Source organism: Gallinula chloropus (genome assembly GCF_964237585.1).
Source record: "Gallinula chloropus genome assembly, chromosome: 23".
Classification (NCBI taxonomy): domain Eukaryota; kingdom Metazoa; phylum Chordata; class Aves; order Gruiformes; family Rallidae; genus Gallinula; species Gallinula chloropus.
The window spans coordinates 389,644-414,780 of NC_140108.1; the positions used below are offsets into that span (position 1 = coordinate 389,644).

The 25,137-nt window shown below is 41.5% G+C and overlaps 1 protein-coding gene across 1 annotated transcript in view; it reads right to left on the minus strand.

Moving 5' to 3' along the window:
- PRDM2 (PR/SET domain 2) overlaps window positions 1-25,137 on the minus strand; it is a gene marked incomplete at its 3' end in the record, with an annotated part of 61,827 nt that overhangs the window by 28,811 nt on the left and 7,879 nt on the right. Inside the window, exons 2-5 of the mRNA XM_084274722.1 lie at window positions 23,586-23,703; window positions 22,243-22,346; window positions 18,530-18,682; window positions 11,956-12,082 (exon numbers count right to left, since the gene is read on the minus strand). Coding sequence (XP_084130848.1) covers window positions 11,956-12,082; window positions 18,530-18,682; window positions 22,243-22,346; window positions 23,586-23,703 — 502 coding nt within the window. The remainder of the gene's footprint in view (window positions 1-11,955; window positions 12,083-18,529; window positions 18,683-22,242; window positions 22,347-23,585; window positions 23,704-25,137) is intronic.

Consider the following 25,137-nt stretch of genomic DNA (forward strand, 5'->3'; position numbering starts at 1 on the left):
ATGACTACACATCTAAGAGGGTTAGATCAAATCTATCTTGGTTTTTTAAGCTAAAGTTATCTTTAAAGATAAGTACTTCAGACTTTACCTGCTGTTTTATTCTGCTGTTTGACAAACCTGGTATGTTCAAATTCAGTAGTGGTTGTATCAGTAAGTGACTTTTGTTCAAAAGACTGCAGACCCAAAAGCTAATGCCCTTGGTACACAGGCTGGAAAGGGGATGTTCTGCTACCAGGTGTAACTCAGTCGCCCTGTGCCAAACCCAGCTCTCAGAAGGTTAGTGAAAAGCTGCAAGAGCACAGAACACCAAAAATGCAGAGTTTATCCAAACGTTTGCCCAGACACGAGCTATGGCTTTGCTTGGAGAACGCAGCTGTACAAGGGTTACAATTCCCAGGAAACAGGAGTGCCTTTGTATCTGCTGGAGCGCTGGGATTACTGTAATAGGAGTCTCGAACACTGAGGAAACAAGAGCAAAGCCTCTCACAGTTGCAGGATCCGGACAGTGCTGCTGCCACCAGATTAAATCTCCCCTGCATAAAATTAACCCCCTCACGCAAGGTCACACTCAACGTTTTTTATTTACATTCACTCAAATTCGTCCTCTGTTTTTCATTTTCACCCACCTAATTCCTTCTGTTTACCACACCTACAACATTGGTGAGATTTTTTTCTTCAACAAAACAGTATGCTCAAAAAACTATCCCCTCCTGGTTTACAATGTATTTTATCTCCCTCCCTGCACACATTTCCAGAGGTTTTTCCTTTAACCTTCTTATTCTCTTACTTTTCTTCAGCACAACTTGCAGAGGTAACCTTTCCTTCAGGGGATTCAATAGGGAAAACGCACAAAAGGCACACATTTTAATTGAAGAAAATACTTTTTTTTTAAATGTTATTAGCACCAATCCAACAGACTTGCACCAGGTTCATATCTTGCATTTCAGAAAGGGAAAAATCACTTTGGGAATCAAGTTCAGCAGTACTTCCCATTGTGCACACCCCCTTACTGCCCTCCCTTTTACCCACGCACTCCAAAGCACCAAGGTATCAGTTCTTTCATGCAATGCAAGCTTGCCTTAAACAGTATTTCTTTTTTTCTGTACAGTTCTAAAGGCTGCTATTTACTGCAAGTACAGCATTATTAGTTGCCCTGAGCTTTCTGCTCAGGCACTAAGATCAGAGACTGAAACATGTTATGTCAAATGATATCCAATCCTATTTGTACAAGGTATGAAACCCAACATTATTAAAATCTTAAGCTGGGATGACAAAAAGGGAATTAGCATCTACCTCCTGTAGTAAACACAGTGTTTCCAGCAGTCCCCATTAAAATTTTATAGCATTTTATGAACTGCATCTCCAGCCTAACAAAGAACATCTTCAGGTGTTAGTAGGCAGCTACTGTCATGACACATTTGTAGGCAGGAAAACTTTGCTTCTTGGCATCGGTTAAACTTGGAAAGCCTCATCTCTTTCCAAATTCAGAGTAACAATCCAAGGACATATGGCAGGTCCTTTCAGATACACAGAACTCAATAAAGGAGAGTAAACATTATGTAAACTTGGGGTTTTAATGTACACATTAGTCTACAATATAGCACAATTAAACTACAATAGAGTCCCCAAATCGTTTTTCTCTGCTGAGGAATTGTGTTAGATTTGCTTATCTTTCTCTGACACCAAGTGCTTCATTCATTTCAGCTGCAGCCCACTGCAAAGTACCTTTCAGTCTTCTCTGATAACAGAAGACAAGCTTCTCAATTATATTTCCAAAGGAACTCTAACTGTAATGCTCCAGTTGCCCAACCAGTGCATTGCTCAAGATGCAGAGAAGAGTACTACAGGACAACAGCAACAGTTGGTACTCACATTAACAGAACCGACAACACAAGTTACTAAATTTATAGGCTGCCCCAAACCCGACCACAGCAAACCGGTATCTGCCTAATTTATGAAATCAAGAAAGGTCAATAGGCTCATAAAGTCACTACAGGAAATGGCAACTTCCTCCATTTTTCAAATAAAGTGAAAACAAATCCCAGTCCGAGCACAAAGGTATTTGTCTTGTGCTCAGTTAACTGCTACATTCAAGCTTAACCTGTTTAGATCAAATTAGACTTTTAAAGGTGTAGAATTTTTTTTGCACACATCTATTCATAGCATAAAGTGCCAACTAAAACAGGAGAGAAATAAAATGTCACTGCAAAGTAACACAGACATTTGCAGGCAAAGAACCAGGAAAAACACAGCTCTGGTATACGAGAGTGGAGAGACTGGAGGCTGACGCTGAACAGTTAAGGATTTGGTCGCTCGAGGGAAGTTTCAGAACAAAGTCCACTTGGCTTTTGCAATCCCTGACAAGGGTCCCTAAGATCCAAACCACTGGACTCCCTGCTCCTTACCTGCAACTTGATATAGAATGCTTTGCAGGAGAGTCAATTTTTCACTCAACTCCCTGAAATGTATGACGTACTCCTTGGTAAAAGCCTGAGATAGCTCTAAGGTTTGGTAGCAGTATCATGCACGTTTCTTTTCAAAGGGGATGACTCTATGGCTAAGGTGTGTATTTTAACATTCTGAAACAACCTTACTGCTAAAAGAGGGGTCAGCTATGATTGCAGCTGAGCTGGTTTACATCAAAGCTTACTACCTAGACGTTTAGATCCCAATTCTACTGGCAGCAACGCAAGGAAATTTGCATTGGACTTGGCTCAGAATAAAGGGACAGCATGAAAAAATTTACCAAAATTCCTATGAATCAGGTCGCTTTCAGAAACACTAGGTCTGTCCCATTCAACAACCAAATTGTTTCTTCAGGGCTGCCAAATAAAACAAGATTCATATTTGACTAGATTCCAGCAAGGCTCTCTGTGCATGTTAGAAATAGATGTATAGCTGACTGCCCATTCCCATGCCATTCTGCAGTAATAATAATCAAGATGATAGATTTTCACCTATTATAATACTCTCACTAGAGTAAGTTTATGCCAATCATCATATTAATAACACTGCCTCTTTGAAGTTCTAAAGCATCAATCATGGTCTATCAAATGGTCTTGCAAAACTCTGATAGGAAGTCTGACAACAAAATTAAGTCTTAACAGCGACCCCACTAACTCTTAAGAGCCGCTGAAGGTTTCATCTTAAATAACTTACATGCACTGGTGATCCAAATAATTGTGCTTGCTTAGTCCAGAGGAAAAAGTTTATAAAAGGTAAGTAAATATTTGCTCGTGAGTATCTGATGGTCAGACGTTACCTAATTTCTTAGCTACACATGTTGAAATACCAATGAGTCTTATTTCTTATAGCACTTAAACCCAAGTGAAAACTTAAAGCTGCTATAACATTTCCTTGAAGAACTTGACACAGGGAGCACAGGCCAGTGACAGAACAAAGTCATTCCTGTCCATTGGTGTAAGGGACTTGGGCAGGAATAACAAAATAAATCTGAAGGTTTGATAGATTAAAAATATTCAATACACTCTGGTCTGACAACTGTGTTTCTTTTTTTGTTCATTTGGAAAATGTATTAAATAGTTAATAAGTGGAATATAAAACTACTCTGATATTTCACAACCCAGTGCCATGAGAATCAGACACTTTACAAATTACCTTACAAAGAAGAGTTCAAAAAACCCAGCTCTCACATACACAAATGGAGCCTGCATCCCTTCCCATAAACAAACCAGGTATCAGAACTTTATACATATGCACATTCTTCAAGAGTTAAATGTGCTTGTCTATCCCTGCATAATAAATTACATGGGGCATCTGTAGACAGGCCCTCAGCATAAGACATCCCCCATAAACAATTCAACTAAAATAAAGTCAATGCAAAATTATGGTAAACTGCCATAAAAAAAGCACTACAGAAGTTTAGTACCATTAATGATACAGAATCAACATGAATAATATTGTTCAAATGTTTTGAAAAGATGAAGAAGCCTAAAGAGAAAACATGTATAGAAAGGCAGTAAAAATGATTAAGAGATATGGAAGATTCTCATTACCAGGAGAACTTCCAGCCATCACTAAATGAAGACGTGATTCAAGCTAGAGGCAAATAAAAGAATACTCTGAAAGTCAATCATTGACTTTACCTTCCAGCTACCATAAAAGCCAGTTTGGTTTATAAACCAAAAAATGCAGGAGATTGCACAGGAGGGTAAGGAAACCACAGCAAGAGCAACAGTACCTGCTAAACTCTTAACATGAGACAATGCAAAGGAATTTCAGAAAGGATTATTCCTGGAAATAAAAGCCATCCAGATTTAAATGAGACAGCAAACCTGAACACTTTACTATAGGCAGGGCAGTGAAGGACTCATTGAGTTTGCTTTACACACTGTAAGCAACAGGAGAAATTAAAAAAAAAAACAAAACTAAAAAAACCCCCCATGGAATAGGTCACTTAAAGGATAAAAAAGAAAAGCACTTGTTTCACTCCGGAAAAAGTGTCTCTTCTCCTGTTCTGCAGGAAATCATCCCCTTCCTATTTTTGAACATAACCTCCAAATCTATTTCTCTCAAAGCTTTTCCCTAAAACAGGAATCAACAAATTCTCTCTGTATTTTTGAAGCAGGAACATTTAAACAGTTCTGTAACTCAGAAGACAACTTCCCAAAAAAGTTCTGGAAAATTCTAATACAAGGAAAGTGATATTTTAGTGGAAATTTAGTTAACTTTTAACTTATTTTCAAGAAAATTAAAAAAGCTTTTCCTGAAGAAAGGAGAACAATTTCAAAATACACTGGCCTAACTTAATAATAATTAAAACGTAGAATACCAAGCTTCTTTTCTTCCAGGTCACTGTTTCAAAACTAACCCTAATCAATAGAAAATAATTAATTAAAACTGCAATGCTGTCTGGTGCCTTATTTCACTTCCCACTTCAAATTATGTAACCAAGGACAGCATTGCCAAATTTGCTAGGAAATGCTGCAACTGTGGTCTAGATGCATTTTATTTTTTTTTTTAACTTGGAAGAAAATAGTATAAGGAAGTGTGGTTGAAAAGAGCAAAAGTATAAAGAAAAATAGGGAACAGTTTAGAATCTGACTAACCAAACACAAATATTTTTAGTATTTTAGACAAATACATACGTTCACTCTAGCCAGGGCTAAGTTGGTAGCTAGGAACATGCCAACCTCTTACAATCATGAAGGCCATACTGTTATTTTAAGGGCAAAAACATGAGATAAAGTAACAGAGCACGCAAGGTGCTTGTAGCACTTGTTTTAACAAAGATCTAGTAATCAGCTCTGAGTCCTTACACTGCATTTCGGCCCACGTTCAGACCCTTTGCCAAATTATTCTTCTTATAAGCAGTCCTGCTTTCTTAGTGGCATCACCAGCCAGATGTTTGTGTGGACAAACCTGGGGTCTCCACAATACTAATGCCAGGATGTCTGTTCCCACTGCCAGCACCCAACACGTACCGTGAGACCCCGCTCACAGCGGCAGCCCCACGTTGGCAGCACCTGTGGATTCCCACTGCCAGCTGCACATGTGGAAACTTTGAAAAGGAGTGTACACACAACAGCACAGCTGAGGCTTCTGAAGAAGAAACATATCTTACCACCTTCCCTTACCTTGTAATTACAGCACATATGTAAACACGTTACCCAAGTTCAATAAATATGATACAATCTGACTACAGCAAAAACACTGGCGGCTCTAGTAACTTACAAGAGATCTCAACACGCTGTAACCTCCTATTTCCAAAAGTTTATACTTGAAAATAGGGAGCTTCAGTGCAATTCAGTGCTGAGATTTTATTTACTTAGTTTTTAAATTACAGCTAATGAATTCTTTTACCTCTGAAAAGAAAGCTTATCTTCTGTTCTCCAAGCCGTAAGCAGGAGCAAGGCTGGAATGAATCATACCCACTTCGCTCTGCTGTTCAGGAAAGCTCAGAGCAGCAGCTATCATAGGAACAAACTGGGGGCGTTGCTGCAGAAGTGAAGATGGGAATTTAAAGTAACATGAGACTCCTGTTCAAAGGGCCCCATTTATGAGGGATAAAAGAAAATTTCCACTGGTTAGGAGACCTCAAATATTTAGGTATTCAGCAGATAGAAGTTGCCATGAGAGGTACAGTGCCCTTGACATCCCAAATGCAGTAATGCAGCTTTTTATCTGGAGTTATACAATTCTTATGAATTAGTGTGATTTCAGGAAAACAAAATAAATTCAATTTTAAGTTTTTGTTGACCTCCTTCTTCCTCCTTTGTCTTTTCCCAGTTATCAGCTAGGAAGTTTTGAAGCCTTGAGTTCCTATCCATGTTTTTCATTAATAAAACTATGGGAAACAGAGCTTAGATGAGAATATAATTTTGAAATATCCTTGCTACAAATGTACAACTGACAGAACTTTAACATCCACACACAAGTCTAATCAATTCACGTAGCTTAAAAATCAGACAATCAGGGCATCATTGGGCTGTGATTTCCACTTGTGATGGCAGCCAGATGGCAATCCAAGGCCTACCTATTGCAAACAGGATGCATATTTATGCGCCTTTCAAGTACAGTTAATTATTTGGAACTCAGTGAGAATGCCTGTGAAAGTATTAACAAAAAAACCCTGCAAGGATTTCTACTAGCAGAGAATTCAGCCTTATTTCATCTTTACATTTCCCTTTTCTGCAGCAGCAATTTGACACCATTTCAGCAACAGTCACGCTTGTAGGCAAAAGAAAACCCAGCATAACTTTGATTAGAGCAGCATTTATTTAGAACCTATGAAGCAAAAGCCTAAAGTTGCACTTTGCTTTCAGACCAACGTAAACCAAGGCATAGTAATTATTTATAACATTATAATTGATTAATAATTTGCTTACCCTAATCTCACACAATCTCTGGGACAGTATTCTTTACTGAGAGCTCCCCTATAGTTCATGCTCTCCCTGAAATCTGATAAGAACTATGAGAAACAGCAACGTTACAATAGCAGTAGAGTCATTTAAGGTAGTAAAGTTTTAAGAGATTTATTAGCAGTAGTTTGAGACTTTAAAACTGTACTAGAGTAAATAATCATCAGAGGCTGTCCAAGATACAGGTGAGCGATTCAGGGGTTCGGCTGCACAACAACAGAAGTCTTGACTTTAAGAGGTGACACAACTGGGTTGTTGGGGTTTTTTTGAAAGGTCACTTGGTTTCACGACTCCCACTCAAGTTGCCTTACGCAGCGTGTGCTTTTGGTAAAATGAAATTACAGACCTTCTTCCTCCCTCTTGACAGCCTGACTTTGCAGAGAGAGAAGAGGAGATATGCAAGAGGCACAGGCAGAATTCATTCCAGACAACAGAACGAATTATGCCACTGGGGTTTGTTGCCTAGATAAAGTGCTAAGTGGAACAGGGCTGAGACACAAATACAGCTGAACAGCAGAGCACAGAACCACTGCCACAGAGATATAAATAAGCATAGGAGAAGTAAAACATTGCCCTCTTCTCTCCCACAAAAGAAGGGTTTTCTTTAAGGGTGTTATTCACAAGCAGGTAGCAGAGAGAACTTTTCTCCTGGGTAACACCAGTATTTCTTCCTCTGCAAACAGATTCTTCATCTGCTGCATAATCTACAACAGAAACTGCCTAGATTATTTCAGCATCATTTGATTACACTTTGGAGCCTACTTAGCACCTTAAAGCAGATTATAGCCTGATAAAACCACTGGATATTTTTGTATACAACCATCCTTTTTTTTTTCCCTTTTATTTTTTTCCTAAATACTTTTAATTAGTTAAAAACTGCTTTTGAAAGGAAGACCAAGTCTGAAGCCAGAGACTCCAAAAGTGTTGTTGTTCAAAGAAATACTCATCTTCAGTATTACTGCTAGAGTAGTACATACTGTCATGTACAAAGAAGTGCCCTGATGAGATTTTCAAGAAAATATCCAATATTCTTTCTAGTGGACACATGAATTCAAGTGCACAGGGAAAGCCAGGCTGCTCTCTTTTTTCCTTAGAAGGGAAATTAATGAAAAATCTTGTGCTAATGCATTTGATTTGAACAAATTTCCCTACAAGCTTGGCAGGCAGGACAGAAACATAACAACTACCGCTTGGGAGATGCAAACAATAAATACTTCATAAATGAAATCCCAGAAAATGTAAAAGTAACAAAAAAAACCCATCATTTCATTTTTCTGATAGTTGTTGGCTGCACCAGCAGCTGCTGGCTCTTAACCATGTCAAAGAGAACAGGGGTTGGCTGTGATAAAAATCTTTGATGCCACATAAGTTCATCCAGTTGGGTTTTGGGGTTGTATTCTTCCCCCTCTCCCCACCTCCATACCCTTTTATCCTACTAAATTTCTTTCCAATCTCAAACGCACTCATCACCTTAGCAACAACATGCAATGTTTCAAGGCATAAAAATACATGAGGAAGAACTGCCTCTCTTCCTCAAGGACTCCTAAGCTGTTGTGCATGGTACAAGAAAGATGTAAAGGATTTAATTTTGCTATGAAAAGCCAGGCCCAAGCCAGGCAGTAAGTATGGAACATTAAGACCCAGGAGATGTAAAGCATTCTGAACGCAGACCAGAAGACAAGACCTGAATGTAAGACACTGAACTGCTGAAGAAGTTGTGCAAGTCAAGAGAAACACGACTATGGCATGACCAAGATCCCACCTGTTAGAGGACTGGTCCATAAAGGAGAACGTCAGGTGCCATCCTAAACATGCTCTAAAGGAGATTATGAACTTTGTCTCAGTAATCACTTGCAAACAGAGGTCAGACCAAGGTCAAGGGAAAGAGTTCAATCTGTACAGTTTGTGTCTACCCTAGACTTGGTCTGCTGCTGATTACAAATTTCCTACAGCCTACCTCTTGTAGTAAGACAGTCTGACTTGATTTATTCAGAAATAAAAGTGTTGTTACTACAATATGGAAAGTTTTACAATAATAAAAACCACGATGGAGTGGGCAAAACACATCCCATTTTTAATACCTGTGAGATGGTCACCTTCTCAGATACAGACAGAGTTTATTACATAAACTGCAGAAGCAACAATATCAAATGTTAGGTATATATTAACTGTCCAAGGACAAGGCCTAAGCTGCATTAAAAATTCAGAAAGATATTTCTTTTACTGAATACAGAATAATTATAAGCTCTTTAATGACTGCATGTTTTAAATAACTAAATTCTAATACACCTCTCAAATAATGTCTAGTCATTTCTAAGGTATTAAACCATCACTTCTCTTTTCTGGAAAATATGTTTCCAAAGGACAAACTTATTCAGAGTTATTAAAACTTGGCAGTTCTTACTTAGTTCTATTTTCTCCTCAATGTGTAAGACAACAACCTGCAACACAGGCCAAAATAAACTTTATAAAAAAATAATGAATTGATCTGTTTAGGTAGCTAATAAATTCAAATTTCCTAACACTCCAAAGGAGCTCCTCTCTTGCAACTGTCTTAAACTGGTATTTTTCTAAATTTTTACCTTGTACTCTCAGTTTTTCACATGCATAAAAATCACAATATCTTTCTCTTCCCACCCCCCAATCACACAGCTAAAAAAACCCAGCAAAACAAAACCCCACAACTTTTTAACCTTGTTCATTACAATTTCCTTTATTTTTCTACTAAACCTCAACCCCAGGGCTAAGAAACGTCCATATCAAAGAGATAGAGCTGAATCTTGATCCTGCAGAAGGAGAATACAAGTAGAAACCATTTCAGAATCCCAACTGCAGCTCCTGCTATCAAATCAGCAGAAAAATACTATGTTTCTTATAAGAAAACAGCTGTGAGTTGCAAGGATCAGCAGATGTTATTACAAATATCAAAATAATTGAGAGTAAATGTAGAGTGAAAATAATGCCAATGGAACCTGCTAAAAATAGAACTATACAATTTCAGAAGCATATATTAGAAAAGAATAAAGCACAGGCTATGAATTGACTTATCTTTTACAGCATGGATGCTGAAACTCTAATCAGAATATTTCAAGGCAACTAAAGGCTGAGAATTTGGACTGTTTCATGATCCAAGAGGCTAATTCCACAGATAAAATTATTCCTGATTATTCGCAAATGCTTCGTTTATATTGTGTTTGGGGTTGGTTTTCTGAGGGTGGATTTTTTTGTTTGGATTGTTGGGGGGTTTATTTTGGTGGTATTTTTTATTAATATTTGAGAGCCTTGATAAAGAGTCTATGTTCACAGAACAGGGGGAAAGATCTTCTGATCCTAACGATCACAGTCTGAGATCTGTAAAACCCTTAACAGTTAAAATTCGAAGCTTACAAAACAGCACAAAACCAAAACCCAGTAACCACCAGATTAGCTTACTGATATTCTTACCTATAACTTTCCAAATGCAAATAAAACTTCTATGCCACGAAAAATTACCTTAGAAATTATCCTGTCTGGCTTTTTCTGATTTGTAATATCATCAAATACTTTCAAGTAGTTTTTCTAGCCTTTCAGGTAAATCACAGGCAGACCAACTCTTATTTGCTAAGATAATGCACATTTAGGGAAAAGCATAATACAGCCTCTAATTTACCAAGCCTTCCTTAGACATGGGCTAAATATGCTTTTCATTACAGGCAGCAAAATAAGAATCAGTGCTTGAATTTGGGTTTGTATTACCTTAACCTACAAACAACTGTTCAAAAGATTAATCAGTCGTGTTGCACCACTTCTCTCAGCTCCTTCTTCAATCTCTAAAATTAGAAAATACCCTAAACTGCTATATATATATATATGTATTCATGTACATATATATATGTATTTTTAAAATATTATTCTAAATATTTGAGCTTGTTCCCAAGGTGAGTTCCACGGCCAACTGCCCCACGATCAGGCCCTAAATTTTAAGATTAAAAAAAATTAATTACAACGATGCCAATTAAAAATTATCACCTTTCCTTCTTCTCTTTGTCTGTCACCTTTGGAGACTTCAAAAAGATACACCCTCACCTACAAGAGGAATCGCTACCCCTGCGCTACCACTGTAAATACTTCCTTTTTATATTTACTCCCTGTAAGCGATAGCTTCTAGTGCGATTTTGGCCTAAAACGGTAGTCAAAATGTCAGTTATATAAGGCCATGCGTGGAGGCACATGCACTCTAAAAAAATATCGCTACTGAATTAACCGTGGAGAAACTAATGGCTGCCTGGTTTGACATAGACGCTGAGGTACAGCCCGCCGCGCTACCCCCCCACCCCCCCCAGAAATCCTTCTCCCATCCTTCCTCCTCCTCCAAAGTGACCCACAAGTAATCGCTCACGCCGCCCGGAAAATATCATACCCGGGGAGATCTGCGGGACCCTACGGAGAGGGAGAAATCAACCCCCACGGAGAGGAGCCAAACCTCGCTCCTTCGCTCTCGCCCGAAGTGAAAAACAAGCCCGGCGCTTGTCCCACCGCCCGCGAAGAATGCGAGCGGCAACCCCACCCACACCCAAGCGCACCGGCCGCGCAGGCCGCCCCGGCCTTGCGCTCCCTGCGAGGCCGTTCCCGGGGGGGCACGGCGAGCCCCGTGGAGCTGCCTTCCCTCCTCCCCCCCCTACCCCCCCCAACGCCGCCGCGGCGCTGCCCCGCTCCGGGCGGAGACATTTTCCCTCCCCGGCCGCCGAGCACAGCCCGGCGCCTCTCCCGCCGCCCCGGCCAACTTTTTCCAGCCGGGCCGGGAAACACCACACAACTTCCACGTTCCGCCTCACGGCCTCCCCGCTCCTCGCCCCGGCCGGCGGACCCGCCCGCCCTCTCCCTCCCTCCCTCTCTCTCTCTCGCTCCGGCTCGGGAGGCGGCGGCGGGGGGAAGGTCACGGCGGCCGCCGCCACCCACCCGGCAAAAGTTTGCGGGTCGCCCCCTCTTTCCCCGCCGCCATGCCCGAGCGGCGCGGGCGGGGCGCGGCGGGACGGGAGGGCCGGGGGGGGGGGGGGGGGGGGTGCCGCGGCGCGGCGGGCGGGGAGGGCCCTACCTTTCTTGGCTTTCGGGGAGTGCCGCCGGCTCCGGGCGCTGGCTCGCTCTTCCTCAATAGCGGCGGCTATCTCCGGGTCGTCCACCCCATTGTACCACACCAACAGCTCCTCGCCGGGCGCGATTGGCTGCCGGGAGAGAAGAGAGAGGCGCGGCGCCAATCAGACGGCGGCTTGTTGGCGGCGAGCCGCGGGGCGGGGGGAGAGGCCGCGGCGGCGCCGACGGCGGCGGTGCCCCCGCGCAGCCCGCGGCGCCCCGCGCGCCAAGGGTGCCGCCGCCCGCGCCCCCTGGCGACCGGAGGGCGCGCAGCGCGAAGTCCCCGTCCCGCCCCCCGCGGGCCGGCAGCACCCGCGAGGAGCGATCGCTGGCCCCGCGCTCCCCGGGAAGTTCCAGCCGCAACATCGCGACCGGCTTCAAGTCGTGACACGGCTCTACGTCCTCAGAGCAACCAGCTTCCCCCGCAGCTCACCGCTGCCGCTCGTTACGGCTCAGCTCTTCCCAGGGAGCCGCGGGATTAATCCAGCCACCGCACCGACCCGACACAAAGCGCTGGGCAGGGGTACAGCGGCCACCGGGTCGGGCCGGGGAGCAGAGCCCGTGGACGGGGGTGCAGAGCCCGCGGGATGGGGGGGCAGAGCCCGCGGGACGGGGGGGCAGAGCCCGCGGGACGGGGGGGCAGAGCCCGCGGGACGGGGAGCAGAGCCCGCGGACGGGGGGGGCAGAGCCCGCGGGACGGGGGGGGCAGAGCCCGCGGGACGGGGGGGGCAGAGCCCGCGGGACGGGGGGGGCAGAGCCCGCGGGACGGGGGGGGCAGAGCCCGCGGGACGGGGGGGGCAGAGCCCGCGGGACGGGGGGGGCAGAGCCCGCGGGACGGGGGGGGCAGAGCCCGCGGGACGGGGGGGGCAGAGCCCGCGGGACGGGGGGGGCAGAGCCCGCGGGACGGGAGCGGGCTGTGGCTGCGAGGGAAGGGCGTGCGGTAAGAGTGACGGCAGCCCCTGTCCGGGACAAGGACACGGTGAGCGTGAGGGGGCCGGGACAGCCGTTCAACCCCCGCCGTGACAAATCCGGAGGGACAAGCGATTTTTAAAATATACTTTTTTTAAAAATCCAAGCAAAAATGCCCAGGGAAGACCCACGGAGCTCCCCCAGCACAGCTCCCAGCACCGTCCCCACACTGCCCACCACCTTCTCCGGTTCTCTCACACACTCCTGAGCGAGCTCAAACCAGTACAGCCCCAAGTCACAGAGTCAGGCAATGCTTCGGGTTGGAAGGGACCTCAAAGACCATCTAGTGCCCACCCCCTGCCACGGGCAGGGACGCCTTCAACAGCCCAGAGTGCCCAAAGCCCCACCCAGCCTGGCCTTGAACCCCTCCAGGGAGGCATCTATACCTGGTTGCTGAAGCTTCATCGTTATCTCTCCATTTCCTGAAGCATTCTACCCAGAACCAAGAAAGATCCACTCAAACGCCGCCCTTTACCTTAACGACACCCCCTTTCCCAGGCTTAGAAACAAGGGGCTTGCAGAGATAGGCTATTTTTAAAGCCCTTATGCCAGAGCACAGGGTACCCCTACACTATCATTTCAAGGCTGAAGCCAAAAGGAACTTTTGCATCATGAACAATAGTAATATTTGTTTCTTCTAAAGCACTATAGTTGGGGTTTTTTTTAGAAGCTCCCAACAGCACTTGATAAAGGTGATAGTTATCTCTATACCCCCAGACACTGGAACAACAAGAGATGCAAGATCCCAAGAACTATGTTAAGTGTTTGAATTGTAATACAAGCACAGCCCACAGCTTGGCTTAACTTGTCTGGAGGCTGAGTAGGATAAACCACGGCAAACCCGTTTGCATGGTCCCGTTCTGCAGCTGTTCAGCAGCAAGGAAGGAAGAAGGCCAATGCATCTCAACATGCAGGCTGAGAGAAAAGAGTGAGCAAACTCTTTTAGGCAGCAATGCAAACACAGGGTGACAACAACCATGTAAGTTGTTAGTTGCATGGGTGGAACATTAATAAATGGGAGCATTAATTTAGTTTTGGTGTAACTAAGAATCTAAATGAAGCCATCTAATCTTGGGCTTCTAAAGTGAGATGCAGCAGCAGCTTAAAAAGCAGACAATTAAACCAGCTCCCTCACTAGCACCACGAGTGAGCAAAGGATGACACCAACCAAGTGCCACTTCTATCGCTGCCCCGACCCCAGGGAACACACAGCCATCCCTTACTGACAACACCCTCCAGTGACTCCTTGGAAAAACCAACCTCCTCCAAATGCCTCCCTCAGCTGTGTAGTAGGGGCAGGTTGTGATAACTTGGTTTACAAAAAAAGGTATGAATTTTGGAAAGGCTCATTAGGTTAATAACTCCCACATGCTTTTTGGTGCTTTATGCTTTAACTACACCGTTCAGCATTCCTTAATCTGAGTATTTTCTGTTCAAAACACTTAAAGTCATTACAAAATCTGTTATTTTCAAGAGCTATACCCTATCCAGCTCTGGCAGAGGTAGATGATCTGAAACTCAATTCACTGTATGTATACAAGCACTGCAATATGTCCTGCCCCGACTGAGACAGGCATTTGCCTCTCCAACCTTTATTAGAGTATGGTTTTTCCACCACACACACAATATTTGCTGTGACATTGTGCTTTTTTGAGCCAGGATGGGGCCTTATCTCCCCAAATGTAACCACAGGGGACTCTGTGGCATTAGTACCTTGCACCGCATTTTCACACTGTGTAAGCCCATGTTACATTGCATTCCTATGTAACAGGGGGTGTTAAATAAACCTGTTTGACAAAACTCTTCCATAAACAAATTCATTTCACCTTAATCAAGGAGGGGTTTACAGCCAAGCTTATTTAGATGACTTTGAAACCAAGCTTTCTCTGCAATTTTACTTCAAGAAGTGATAGGTAAGGAAAATTCTGATCTTGCTCTTGATTTCTCTGCAATTTTACTTCAAGTCCTGCAAAACAGTACTACCCAACTAGCTCATTTCATTAGGAGAGGCAGGAAGAACATCTGAAAGCCTGCAATGACCTTAAACTGTTTCACTGCAATATCACAACTCTCATATATGCATCCTGGGGAAAGCATATGCAAAGCAGCCTTCAAATATCCTCAGTCCTTTGGTAAAGAAGAAGAGGAGAGGGGAGAGGAAAAACACTTGCTTGCACTCCCTTAAAATTTCTGTCCTATTACTATTCACTGACAGCAGAGAACAGGGAAGTTAAAGCTCTGTGCAGTCTTGAGGTTCTTTTCCACCAAGCAAATTTGGACTTTGCTTATCTTTGCAAAGAAGCTGGGAAATCAGCCTGTTTAACTAACAAATCAGAAACTCACTAAAGACTGCAGAAAGTCTTGGGAAAAAAATAAACAGTTGTGACAACATTTTAGATGCTTTGAGGTAAAGCAGAATAAAATGTCATAAAAACATTCTAATTCTCTTTCAGGTATAAAGAAAAACTGCTGGGTTTTTATCACCAAATGGAATTTCCCTGTGTTTATTAATTATGATAAAAATTAGGAAAGAACCATGTGTATACTTGGGCTGGTAATTTTACAACAGTTCTGAAATGGCAGTGTAGATACCCTAACACATTACATGCAGGAAGAGAAGGATGTTTAAGATATGATTACATGTTTTCTTTTGTCTCACTTGTCAGTAAGGTGTGATGTGAATCTAGGACTGGTGGGGACCCTATATGAACATCATCTCCAATACAGAAGCTGAGACAAAACCAAACCTTTGACTAAAAAGCAGACATACAAGCAACAGTGTTTTGCAAAGCAAGCAGAAGACAGCACACCTTTTTTTCCAAGGTATGAATTTTCCCTGAAGTTTCAAAGTTACAGGGTACTAAAATCTGATATAACAGATATTTAAACACTTTAATGTATTAAGTTGCCCTTGAGACCACACATTCAAAAAACTCCTGCTGTACCTTATACTTCTACCCATGCTGTCAGTCACTTTCAGTTTAACTTCCAATTTTTTCACACTAATTTTATTTTAAAAGCCTGGTTACTATAAATTTGTCACTTGAAATAATGAAAAATAAAAGTTTACAAAACACTAGATAAAACAAGCTTTCTTAAAATGCTTAATCCTTTCATGTCCATATTCATGGAATGGTCAAGAAATTAAACAGAACATGGTATTTAAAATATTCCTATTAAATACAAGAACAGTCTGCTTGTGCAATTAAAAAACCCCACAAAGTGACTGTCTAAATCTTGCTCTGCTTTATCAGTATGCTGAGTGCTGAATATTTAATGATAGTGAAAACTGTCCAATGTCATGTCTACCTTTCACTTCACCACAAATTAACGAGATCAGAATTCTCCTTGCCCATCACTTCTCTAAAAGGTGGGAGAAGAGAAAGCGTTGAAATAGATGGTTCAAAAATAATATGCACTTTTAACAAACCTTCATTATTACAGATTTGGGAGGGCTTTTTCCCCCCAGTCAAGCAAGGCTGAAGTTTCCATTATAACCCAGTTTTGCACAGTAAAATAACTCCCACATTTTTACAGCCACCTCTTAAATTCCATGTCACGGATGTAGTGACAATCAAGGTGCTGCAGGAGCCAACCCCTGAACTCTGGCTGCAGTGCTGCTTGGACTCACTCAGTCCTGGGAACAGTTTGCTTGCTTCTGAGCAGCATGATTTAATAATCTGGGATTACTAATACAGGACATCCCAACCTGGCTCGTGCAGACAAGTTGGAGCGTGTCTGTGCTGTTCCTGGAACCAAGTCTACAGGGCAGAAACAACTTGGTGGTTTCATACCAGCTCAGGTCCTGGCACCCCACTTTGTGTGACACCCAAGCCCCAAACTACTCAGAGATGCTGCTTCTACCCCAGCCTCTAAGAGGCAGAGCCTTTGTGCAGAGCCAGCCTGGAGGTAACACCACTTCTGATGTAATGCTCCAGCAGCGTACAGCACAGACACTTATCTGAGTTTCCAGAAGCTTCCCCAGGACTGCTGCTGCTAACACCAAACTGAAGCTAATAAATAACCACACAGCACATATCTACGTGGTTGATGCAAGGGCAAATAAACCCTACTGGGGATGGCTCTTTGAAGAGCCTCACATCCCAAAAATCAAAGTCTCACAGTGCAACAAATCCCAGAAGACTTTCAAACCAGTAAAATTGATCCTTACAGGCTGCTCTAACAGTCTTCAGAAAGAGCTGCTTGGCAGTGTGCTGTTGTTGGCAAGACCTACTAGGATAAAATTCATCAGGTTGCAAGAGAAGACAGTCAAAGGAACAAATCCATATTTCAGATGTTGAGGCAAGGTACTTGTTATTCTGTCTGCAGCGCTCAGGTTCTTTTAGCACTACAATTATTTTCCAAACTGCAATATTATCCATCAGAAAACAAATTTGAAATACATGAATGCCTGCCTTTATCAGGACTAAATCCTCTGCAGAACAGGTTGAATGAGAGAGAAATTTAAAATGTCAGAGTGACTCCAAAAGCCTGCTGACTAGGGTAGCTAGAGCAGAGGCAACCCAAGCATCTAGAGACACCTCAGCTGGCTACAGATTCACATGGGGAGCCAGCCAGCCCTCAGTGAACAGCCACTGAAGAGCAGTCACCCATCTGGCTGGCAGTACCTCTACCTGAATGCTACCTCAAAGTTCAGGAAATGTTTAGAACTTGGTTTGGGCTTTTGCAATCTATGTGAGCGACCTAAAGACGTAACAGTTCTACTTATTGCTGTACTGCCTTGGAAACTGCAAAACTGCCTGGTACCAACTCATTCTTCTAGTAAATGAGGATGGGTTACTTATAGATGTTGTTGGCCTTACAAGGCAATGTCAGGAACAGCAATCACATACAGGCAAAGGCTGCATCGATCCAAAACCCACAAAAGCATTCTGAATAAAAACAAAGTTGAGCTACATATATTCACTGCCAGTAGGTCCTTGGTCAGAGATTCAAATACTACTTTATAGCCACAATATTCTAATGCTAGCATGTTCTACCACTACTTATAGTCAAATCTTTTTTTATCTTGTTTTGGGAGATACAATGCCCCAGGAACTGCACCCTTTCTCCTGCCCCCCCCACTCCTTGAACAGAACAGAAACGGTATAAAACCAGGAAAATTTGTTTCATGAAGCTTCCTATAAAAGTATCTTGACAACCAATCTTTGTCATACAATGCAAAGACCATAAAAAAATAACTATTTCTGAAAAAAATCCTCAGTAAAGTCTCTCAGTATCTGCAGAGACAGAAGAACATTTATGTAATCTGCAACAGGTTTTCCTTCTAGTTGGTAGCTCATTTAGTGCTACAGCAAATCATTAACCAACAAGATAGACAATGTTCATACTTATCCTACATTTTAACAGTAGATCTTAATGTCAACTGTATCAGCACAGAAGAATTTAGACCAAATGTAGCATTTGCAGTATTTTAACTGTATTTCATAAAATGCTTCAAAATCAATTTAATACAAATAATTTTAAAAATAGGATTTGCACGAAGGGGAATAAAAGGTATTAATAATAAAAGGTAACAGAACAGTAACTGATTCTTCAGATACTGATACCTTTAAACTTTTGTAGTATATGGTCCTGTTGATCTCCAGAGGAAACAGGTTTTGCTCCTTTCCTGAACGTGCCCAGTTTATATACCGTAGCCAGTTCCCTTTCTTTGGATCAGTTGCATCAACACACATCCAGCCCAAGTTTGGGTAATACACCTATGAAATAAAAATGGCATTAAGCAAATGGACAGCTTAGCACCAAAGCATCAATGTGCTAAAACACTGTGCAAAGGAGTAGTTAGCATCTAAGGACAGATATAACACAACGAATATGAGTAGAGGAAGGGGTTGTAGTTGGGACAGTGTCTCTGGTCTTCTGCAGTCTTTGTAGTGGAACAACTGTAGTGGACAATACACTGCAAATAGGTTTTGGCCTGCAAGCACTTCTCTGAAGGTTTTGGGCTTAAAAGCCAATATACTTAAAACAATGTCTGTTTTCTTTTCAGTTTGGCAAGCCTGATGAAATGATTCTCTGGATTTTGCCCTTAGTAAAATGCCTGATTTTAAGATATAAAGACAAAAAAAGTTATCTGATAAATTGGGAAAAGTAGCTATATAGAAGCTAGAAGCATTTGCTTTATTTGGAGTGATAAAGGAAAGCATAGTTTATATTTAATCATTTTTCAGGTCTTAATCTTTCAGAAGTCTTGTGACCACTTCACAAAACTGGCCATGTCAATACATGTCTGCACGTTCCAAGATGCTGTGTATCTTCTCTGGTTTCTGCTCCTGAAGAAAAACGTTCAACACCTACTCCTGTGTTACTTTTTCAGGCAGCTTGCAGTAAAGCAAGGTGACTGACATCTTCAGTATTTTCTGATGACAGGCATCTCTGATCCTTTTTCAAGGCATGCTACATACCTCCCACTTTTCTGATTATAATAATCCATGTTAGAAGCCTGTAAGAAGAGCCATCAGGGGATGCTCTACTTTTTTTCCCCTCAAACCCAAAGAACACACAACTCCCTGCTCAGCAACTGGAACTACTCTGAGACTTTGTTTCAGAACAGAGGCACACTAACAGACACACAATGTCTCAGACATTGGGGCAGCTCAGATTTTTTTTGAAAACAATAAAAGGAAAAGTATATGCAGTTTAATTTATCTCATAATTTGCTTTTTTTTTTCCTTTTGGTCAAGTCTATAAATATCAGTCTCTGCCTGGAAGAGCTCTCAGCAAACCCCAGCCTCCTCAGCACATTGCCTCCTGCAACATTGCCTCAGCTCTGCTGCAGATATGGAATAAACTAAGATTCCAATTTCACCAGAACTTTCCCACTCTGTTCTGAATCGTTGTAGCTTTTTATTGTTTCTGATACTTTACAAGTAATTCCATGGTTTTTCAAACTGCTTTATATTTATCAATTCCAAGTATGCTTCTACAGCAGCTTGAAACAAGAACCATTTAACAAATCCCATTTCTTTTGTGTTGCTATACTGTTCATGTAATAAAAGAGAATGTTAACAATAAAATTCCAACAAATATACCAAAAGTCTCTTAGTTTCTTTCCAAGCAAAGAGAAAACATCTCCCTTCCTTAAACTATTCCAGCATGGATTTCATCAGCTGACTTTTGAAAGAATGTTCATCAGAACACCCAGCCCTTGCAATATGAAAGTGTAAACAGCTCCACAGACCCAGGCTGTAAAAGCAATCCTTTTGGTTAAAATGGGAGAAGAGAGCTGAACAGTGCTGTGGAAGAGTCAGCAGCTATGGAATATATGGCAAAGCATAATGCTTTATTACTTTTTAAAAATATTATGTTGGTTTTTATATTACTTCATTATGTTTCTTGCACAGAACAATGAATACTTTATTACATTTCAGTTAAAGCTTCTACACAGAGTATCGTTTAAAGGATCCTGAGAAAGGAAATAGCTCCAACTCCTCTCTCTCTCTCTCTCTATATATATATACATATAGCATTGCAACTCAAAGTGATTCCTGTAAACCACAAGAAAGATCATTCAGCACAGTTGTGCCAGTCATTCTGAATCGGCAGGCAGCGTTTCCCTCAGCTTTCAGTCACTTGCTGTCATTTTCCTGTCTGTGGCTTTTCTCTGACAGAAAATGAAAATATGCTCAAGTCTCTGTTTCTCTCCTCAGACAAACACCCACTGACACACAAAACTCATGATCTTCAGAAAGATCCTCTAGCACGACAGTTCTAAATTAATCAAACCAGCCCAAGATGCCAGCTTAGAGCCTTCCCTTTCCTTCAGACTAACTTCACTGAAGAAACAAATGGCATTCTTGTGGAAAAGGTTGTTCTCCTAGTTGAAGGTCCATATACCTAACTACTCCCACACACCATCACCCTTTCACAAGCCATATTTTCTAACAGTTCAGATTCTGGAGTGGTTTCAGATATCAGCATATGGGGCCAACTGTTGCAGTCTCATTTTAGCTGCTTTTTCCTAATTCCAAAATCAGTATTAAAGCAACACACAGTTACTTTGAAATCTCACAAGGGTTCCCATCATTGCCTGTGTTGCAAACTAAGAAACTTCAAAACAGCTTGTTTGTGACTATCATTTCTCAAAACAAATTTAAGAAATATTAAGACATAACCACTGAGAACATTCAAAATCCAGCACTGAGAAAAACAACTGTAAGGTCAATAATTTACTTGGCTGATTCAATCTCACTAAGTGTTCTTGTACCAGATCAAAACTGGAGATACCTTATGCAGTGGAGTTTGTGGTAATATTAGCTCAATGCAACAAACATTGTACTTGAACTCTTTACTATTTTCTTGAATGTGAATTTGCGCTTGTGGGAGATTGTTCTTGATCAACTCCTCTGATAGGGGTTGAGATTTGGGGTTTTTAATGTGTATCCAGTGATTTATGCAGTTTAATTTTTGCAGGCAAGGGGCTAGAAGGACAACTAGTATCAGAATGTTTAGCCTAAATATCTGTCAACTAGAAAATGCTGTTCCAGGACATGCTATGCTACAGTTCCTCCATCCTGCCCCCTCCTTGATAATTTACTTACTAAAGTGAATCACAGTATGTGTCTTCAGAAAGGCTGAAGTTGTCTTTGGAAGCAGTTCTGAACTGCTTAAAGAGACTGCAGATTGGATCCAAGATTAAGAAACCTACATCTTGAAAACTATGTAATATCCAAGGTCTTATGACTCTCAGTAGAGCTTGAAGAGCTATTCAACTGTCCAGACAGCATTTGCTTTAAGGCAAGCCCAAACACAAGCAGCACAAGAAATACTGCAACAGTTGAGAACGTTTGTAAGAACTCCCAAAGCAAAACCAATTCCCATAACAAAGCTGGTTTTCAAAGAACTAGATGAGGAGGAGTGCTGTGTATTCCCTAAGAGGTTCCACATCCTCCCGATTTCCCTGATTCCCAAACCAGCTGACAGTACGTGGTCACGGAAGGGATATCACTCAGGGTTCAGGCCAACAAAGCAAAGCAAAGCTTTATCAGCAATAGAGTCTGCGATGTGTGATCCAGAGAATATGTTAAAAACCTAATACAGCAATTTCAAGCAATGCCAATAGTTTAAAGCTTTGTAATTCAGGATGGTTGCTCAATCTGAGTGTCTATAAATAACTGCTTGTAATGGTAGATATAGATAGATGCTGGCAATTATTTCACACCATCCCCATTTCTAAAAATCTCTGGAAAAATTAAAGGCTAAATACCAACTACTGACCTAGTGACAGAAACCATTTTTCCATTTACAAGCTGTTTCTTACCTCCCACATGTATACATTGCTCTTAACTTGAGATCTTTTTTTCTTGTCACCAACAAATGGCCCAAACTTCTTGCCTTTTAGAATTGATTTTGTTGCCCAGACACCTGAAGAGAGAGACATCAGTAGTTTAACTTATCTCCAACACATCTTCTACTCACAATTCCTATTTCTTAAGATCATTATCTGTCTCAGGTTGGGGAGCATTCTACAATACTAAGAGACCAATAAGGAAACTGATGTTTACCAATACGAATTTAAAAAATCCTCTCCCCAAAACTCACTTCAATCATGACAGGTTTAAGCATTTTCCTGGTTTCATTCTTTGCTGGTGGGCTACTACAGCTCTGGAGACAAAAAATTACCTTCAGGTTATATTCAAACTACCATAAAAACATTACAAGTTTTCCATGGTAAAGTCCCAGATTTCAGCTGTGTTGCTGAAGAAACATGTTACTAAAAAACCCTATCTGCTTTCTCTGAAACAATGTTGGGCAACTGAAACCCTCAGAAAAGCTGTGAAACTAATTAACAGTGTATTTTGAAGGAAAAACACTTAGGATTGGTTAAAATACATGCATCTGCCCACAAATCTATTGACAAGATTGAACCGAACTAGAAATGAGCAGCTGCATTTCACATTTTATAGCACAAAGTAAGACCAGATCGATGGATAATTGCTAATTAAACATAACATTCTCATTCAGACCACGCTGGATCTGGTTCATACTAGAAAAGATTAACCTTGCTCCAAGGAGTTTATAACCTGTTACTAACAGTAATGTATCTATTGTCAAGCTTATTCCTCCAACAGCTTCCAACACAAGTATTCAGGCTGCAACTCTGACTTCCAAAGTTCTCCCATGTTACAAAAGCAGCCAGACTTACAGAAACACCACTTTGCTCCAACTAGCAGCTTTCAAGTCTGCAGTGCATCTGTTCTTTCTACATGTATTGGGCAGTAAAAGGCAGCATCCTAAACACAGACTCAGCAATATAAAGCTCACACATGGAAACACAGACTCAGTAAAGAGTTGCAAAACACAAACTCAGTAAAAGTGGGAGTGTTGTAAGTGAAAATAAACCAGTGAGGTAATGTATCAGTATTTCCATTCTCTAAACTATTTGCATCTTGGTCCTCTGTGACCCCATTTGTGATGTTCTAGGAACAGTTATCTTGGGATACTGGAGCAACTTAGCTATCCACTCTTTCCAACAGGAATTACTGCAGATAAATGCACCAGATGTCATCTCTACCCAGCACAGGAGGGCACCAAACCTTCACAGCCACTGTAATTTATGTGAGCTGGTGTAAAAACCTTTCTTTTCACAGTTGTAGCACTCACCAAGCCGTGTCTTGTCAACAGCAGATGGGAAGAGCCTCACGTCCTCAGGAAGCCCCCTAAGTACATGCTCAGGTACATCATCTAAGGTCTCCACAGTGACAGCAGATTCAGTTGTGTTCTGCAAGTCAAAAGAACAGAATGCCCACAACCATTAACAGATAAAACCAACAGCACAACAGATGAACAACCCATATGAGCTACAAAAGCTGCTGACTTGAAATTCAAGCCAAATTTTCAAATTGCCATTTCAACTCAGCCTCCCTCCACTGACATGCTGATGTTCCTCCATAGGAACATTCAAGTTTTTACTGTTATTTTCATTACAATTCTTTATGCTTTAAAGCAGAATTCTAGGGCCACGTTAGAGAGATACATAAAACAATGGTAACTACAGTTGCTATAATTATTCTATTGCTTTAGTTAATGGATGGGGTTTGTCTACAAGCAGTATATTGTGAGTAAATGGAACAAAGGATTTTCTTTTGCATTACATCCATTATCTTTGGCCTCTCCTTAAAACCAAAGTCAAAATTCTCCCTTGATTTACTTGCAGAATAGAGCTAAAGGTATTGTATTTTTCCTGTCTGAGTATGACTTACCTGAGACAGCACTGCTGTTTCAAACCCAAAGATGAACAAAAAGTACTGTGGTTCTATACCTTGAAAATAGCTGTATTTTTCAGAATATAGCTTTGCTAATGATTCAGGCTTAGCCTTAAGTCTTTGAAACTGCTCATTAATGTGGCAATATAAAGCTCACATGTGGAAACACTTTTGAGTTGAATTATTTTACTGATCAGTTACACCATGAGAACCCACATTTAACAAGTAATTAGGTCAGTAATAGCATTGTTACATGCTTTGTTATGTCAAGACAACAATCATTTGTGCTGTAAAGATGATCTACCTGCTGAGACTTCCTTCAAAAAGGTCTCACATAAGTGTTCACAGAAACAGCCTGAGAGTTTGGATATCTGAGTTACCACTAGAACAATCTCCAGTTCCTTAAACATGCTACTGAAGCATTAGAATTACTCTGATTATGCAATGAATTTGTAAACAATATGTTGCATTCCATTTTTAAATTTAACAACTCAATTTTTTCAAAGAATATGTGTTAGAAAAACATATTAGCTCTTATGTAACCTGTCTGGAAAGCCTAACTCAGTTTAAAAAGTAAGGAAGTTAGATCCATTTTCCCTTCAGTTACAGCTACAACAGGCCTCATCTAACAATCAGATGTCATCTTTCTGAAAATAAGCCACAAAGTTTTCATTATTTTAAGTTTCAACTGTTCATTAGATCTGAAATATGGTCTCTTCTGCTAGAAAATGCTTCTGAAAGACTAGCATATTTAACAGCAAGACATGAAACTTTTAGTAGAGATGTTGGCTGCGTACTGTTTGAATACCAAATAGTCAGAAGATGAGCAAAGTGGTTCAAAGTGTTTCAGGGGACACATATCATTCGTCCAAATTATACCACTGAAACATCTTACCATCAATTAAAGTAATGAGAGGCAAGTGAAGTTCTTTGATTAACACAGTATGCAG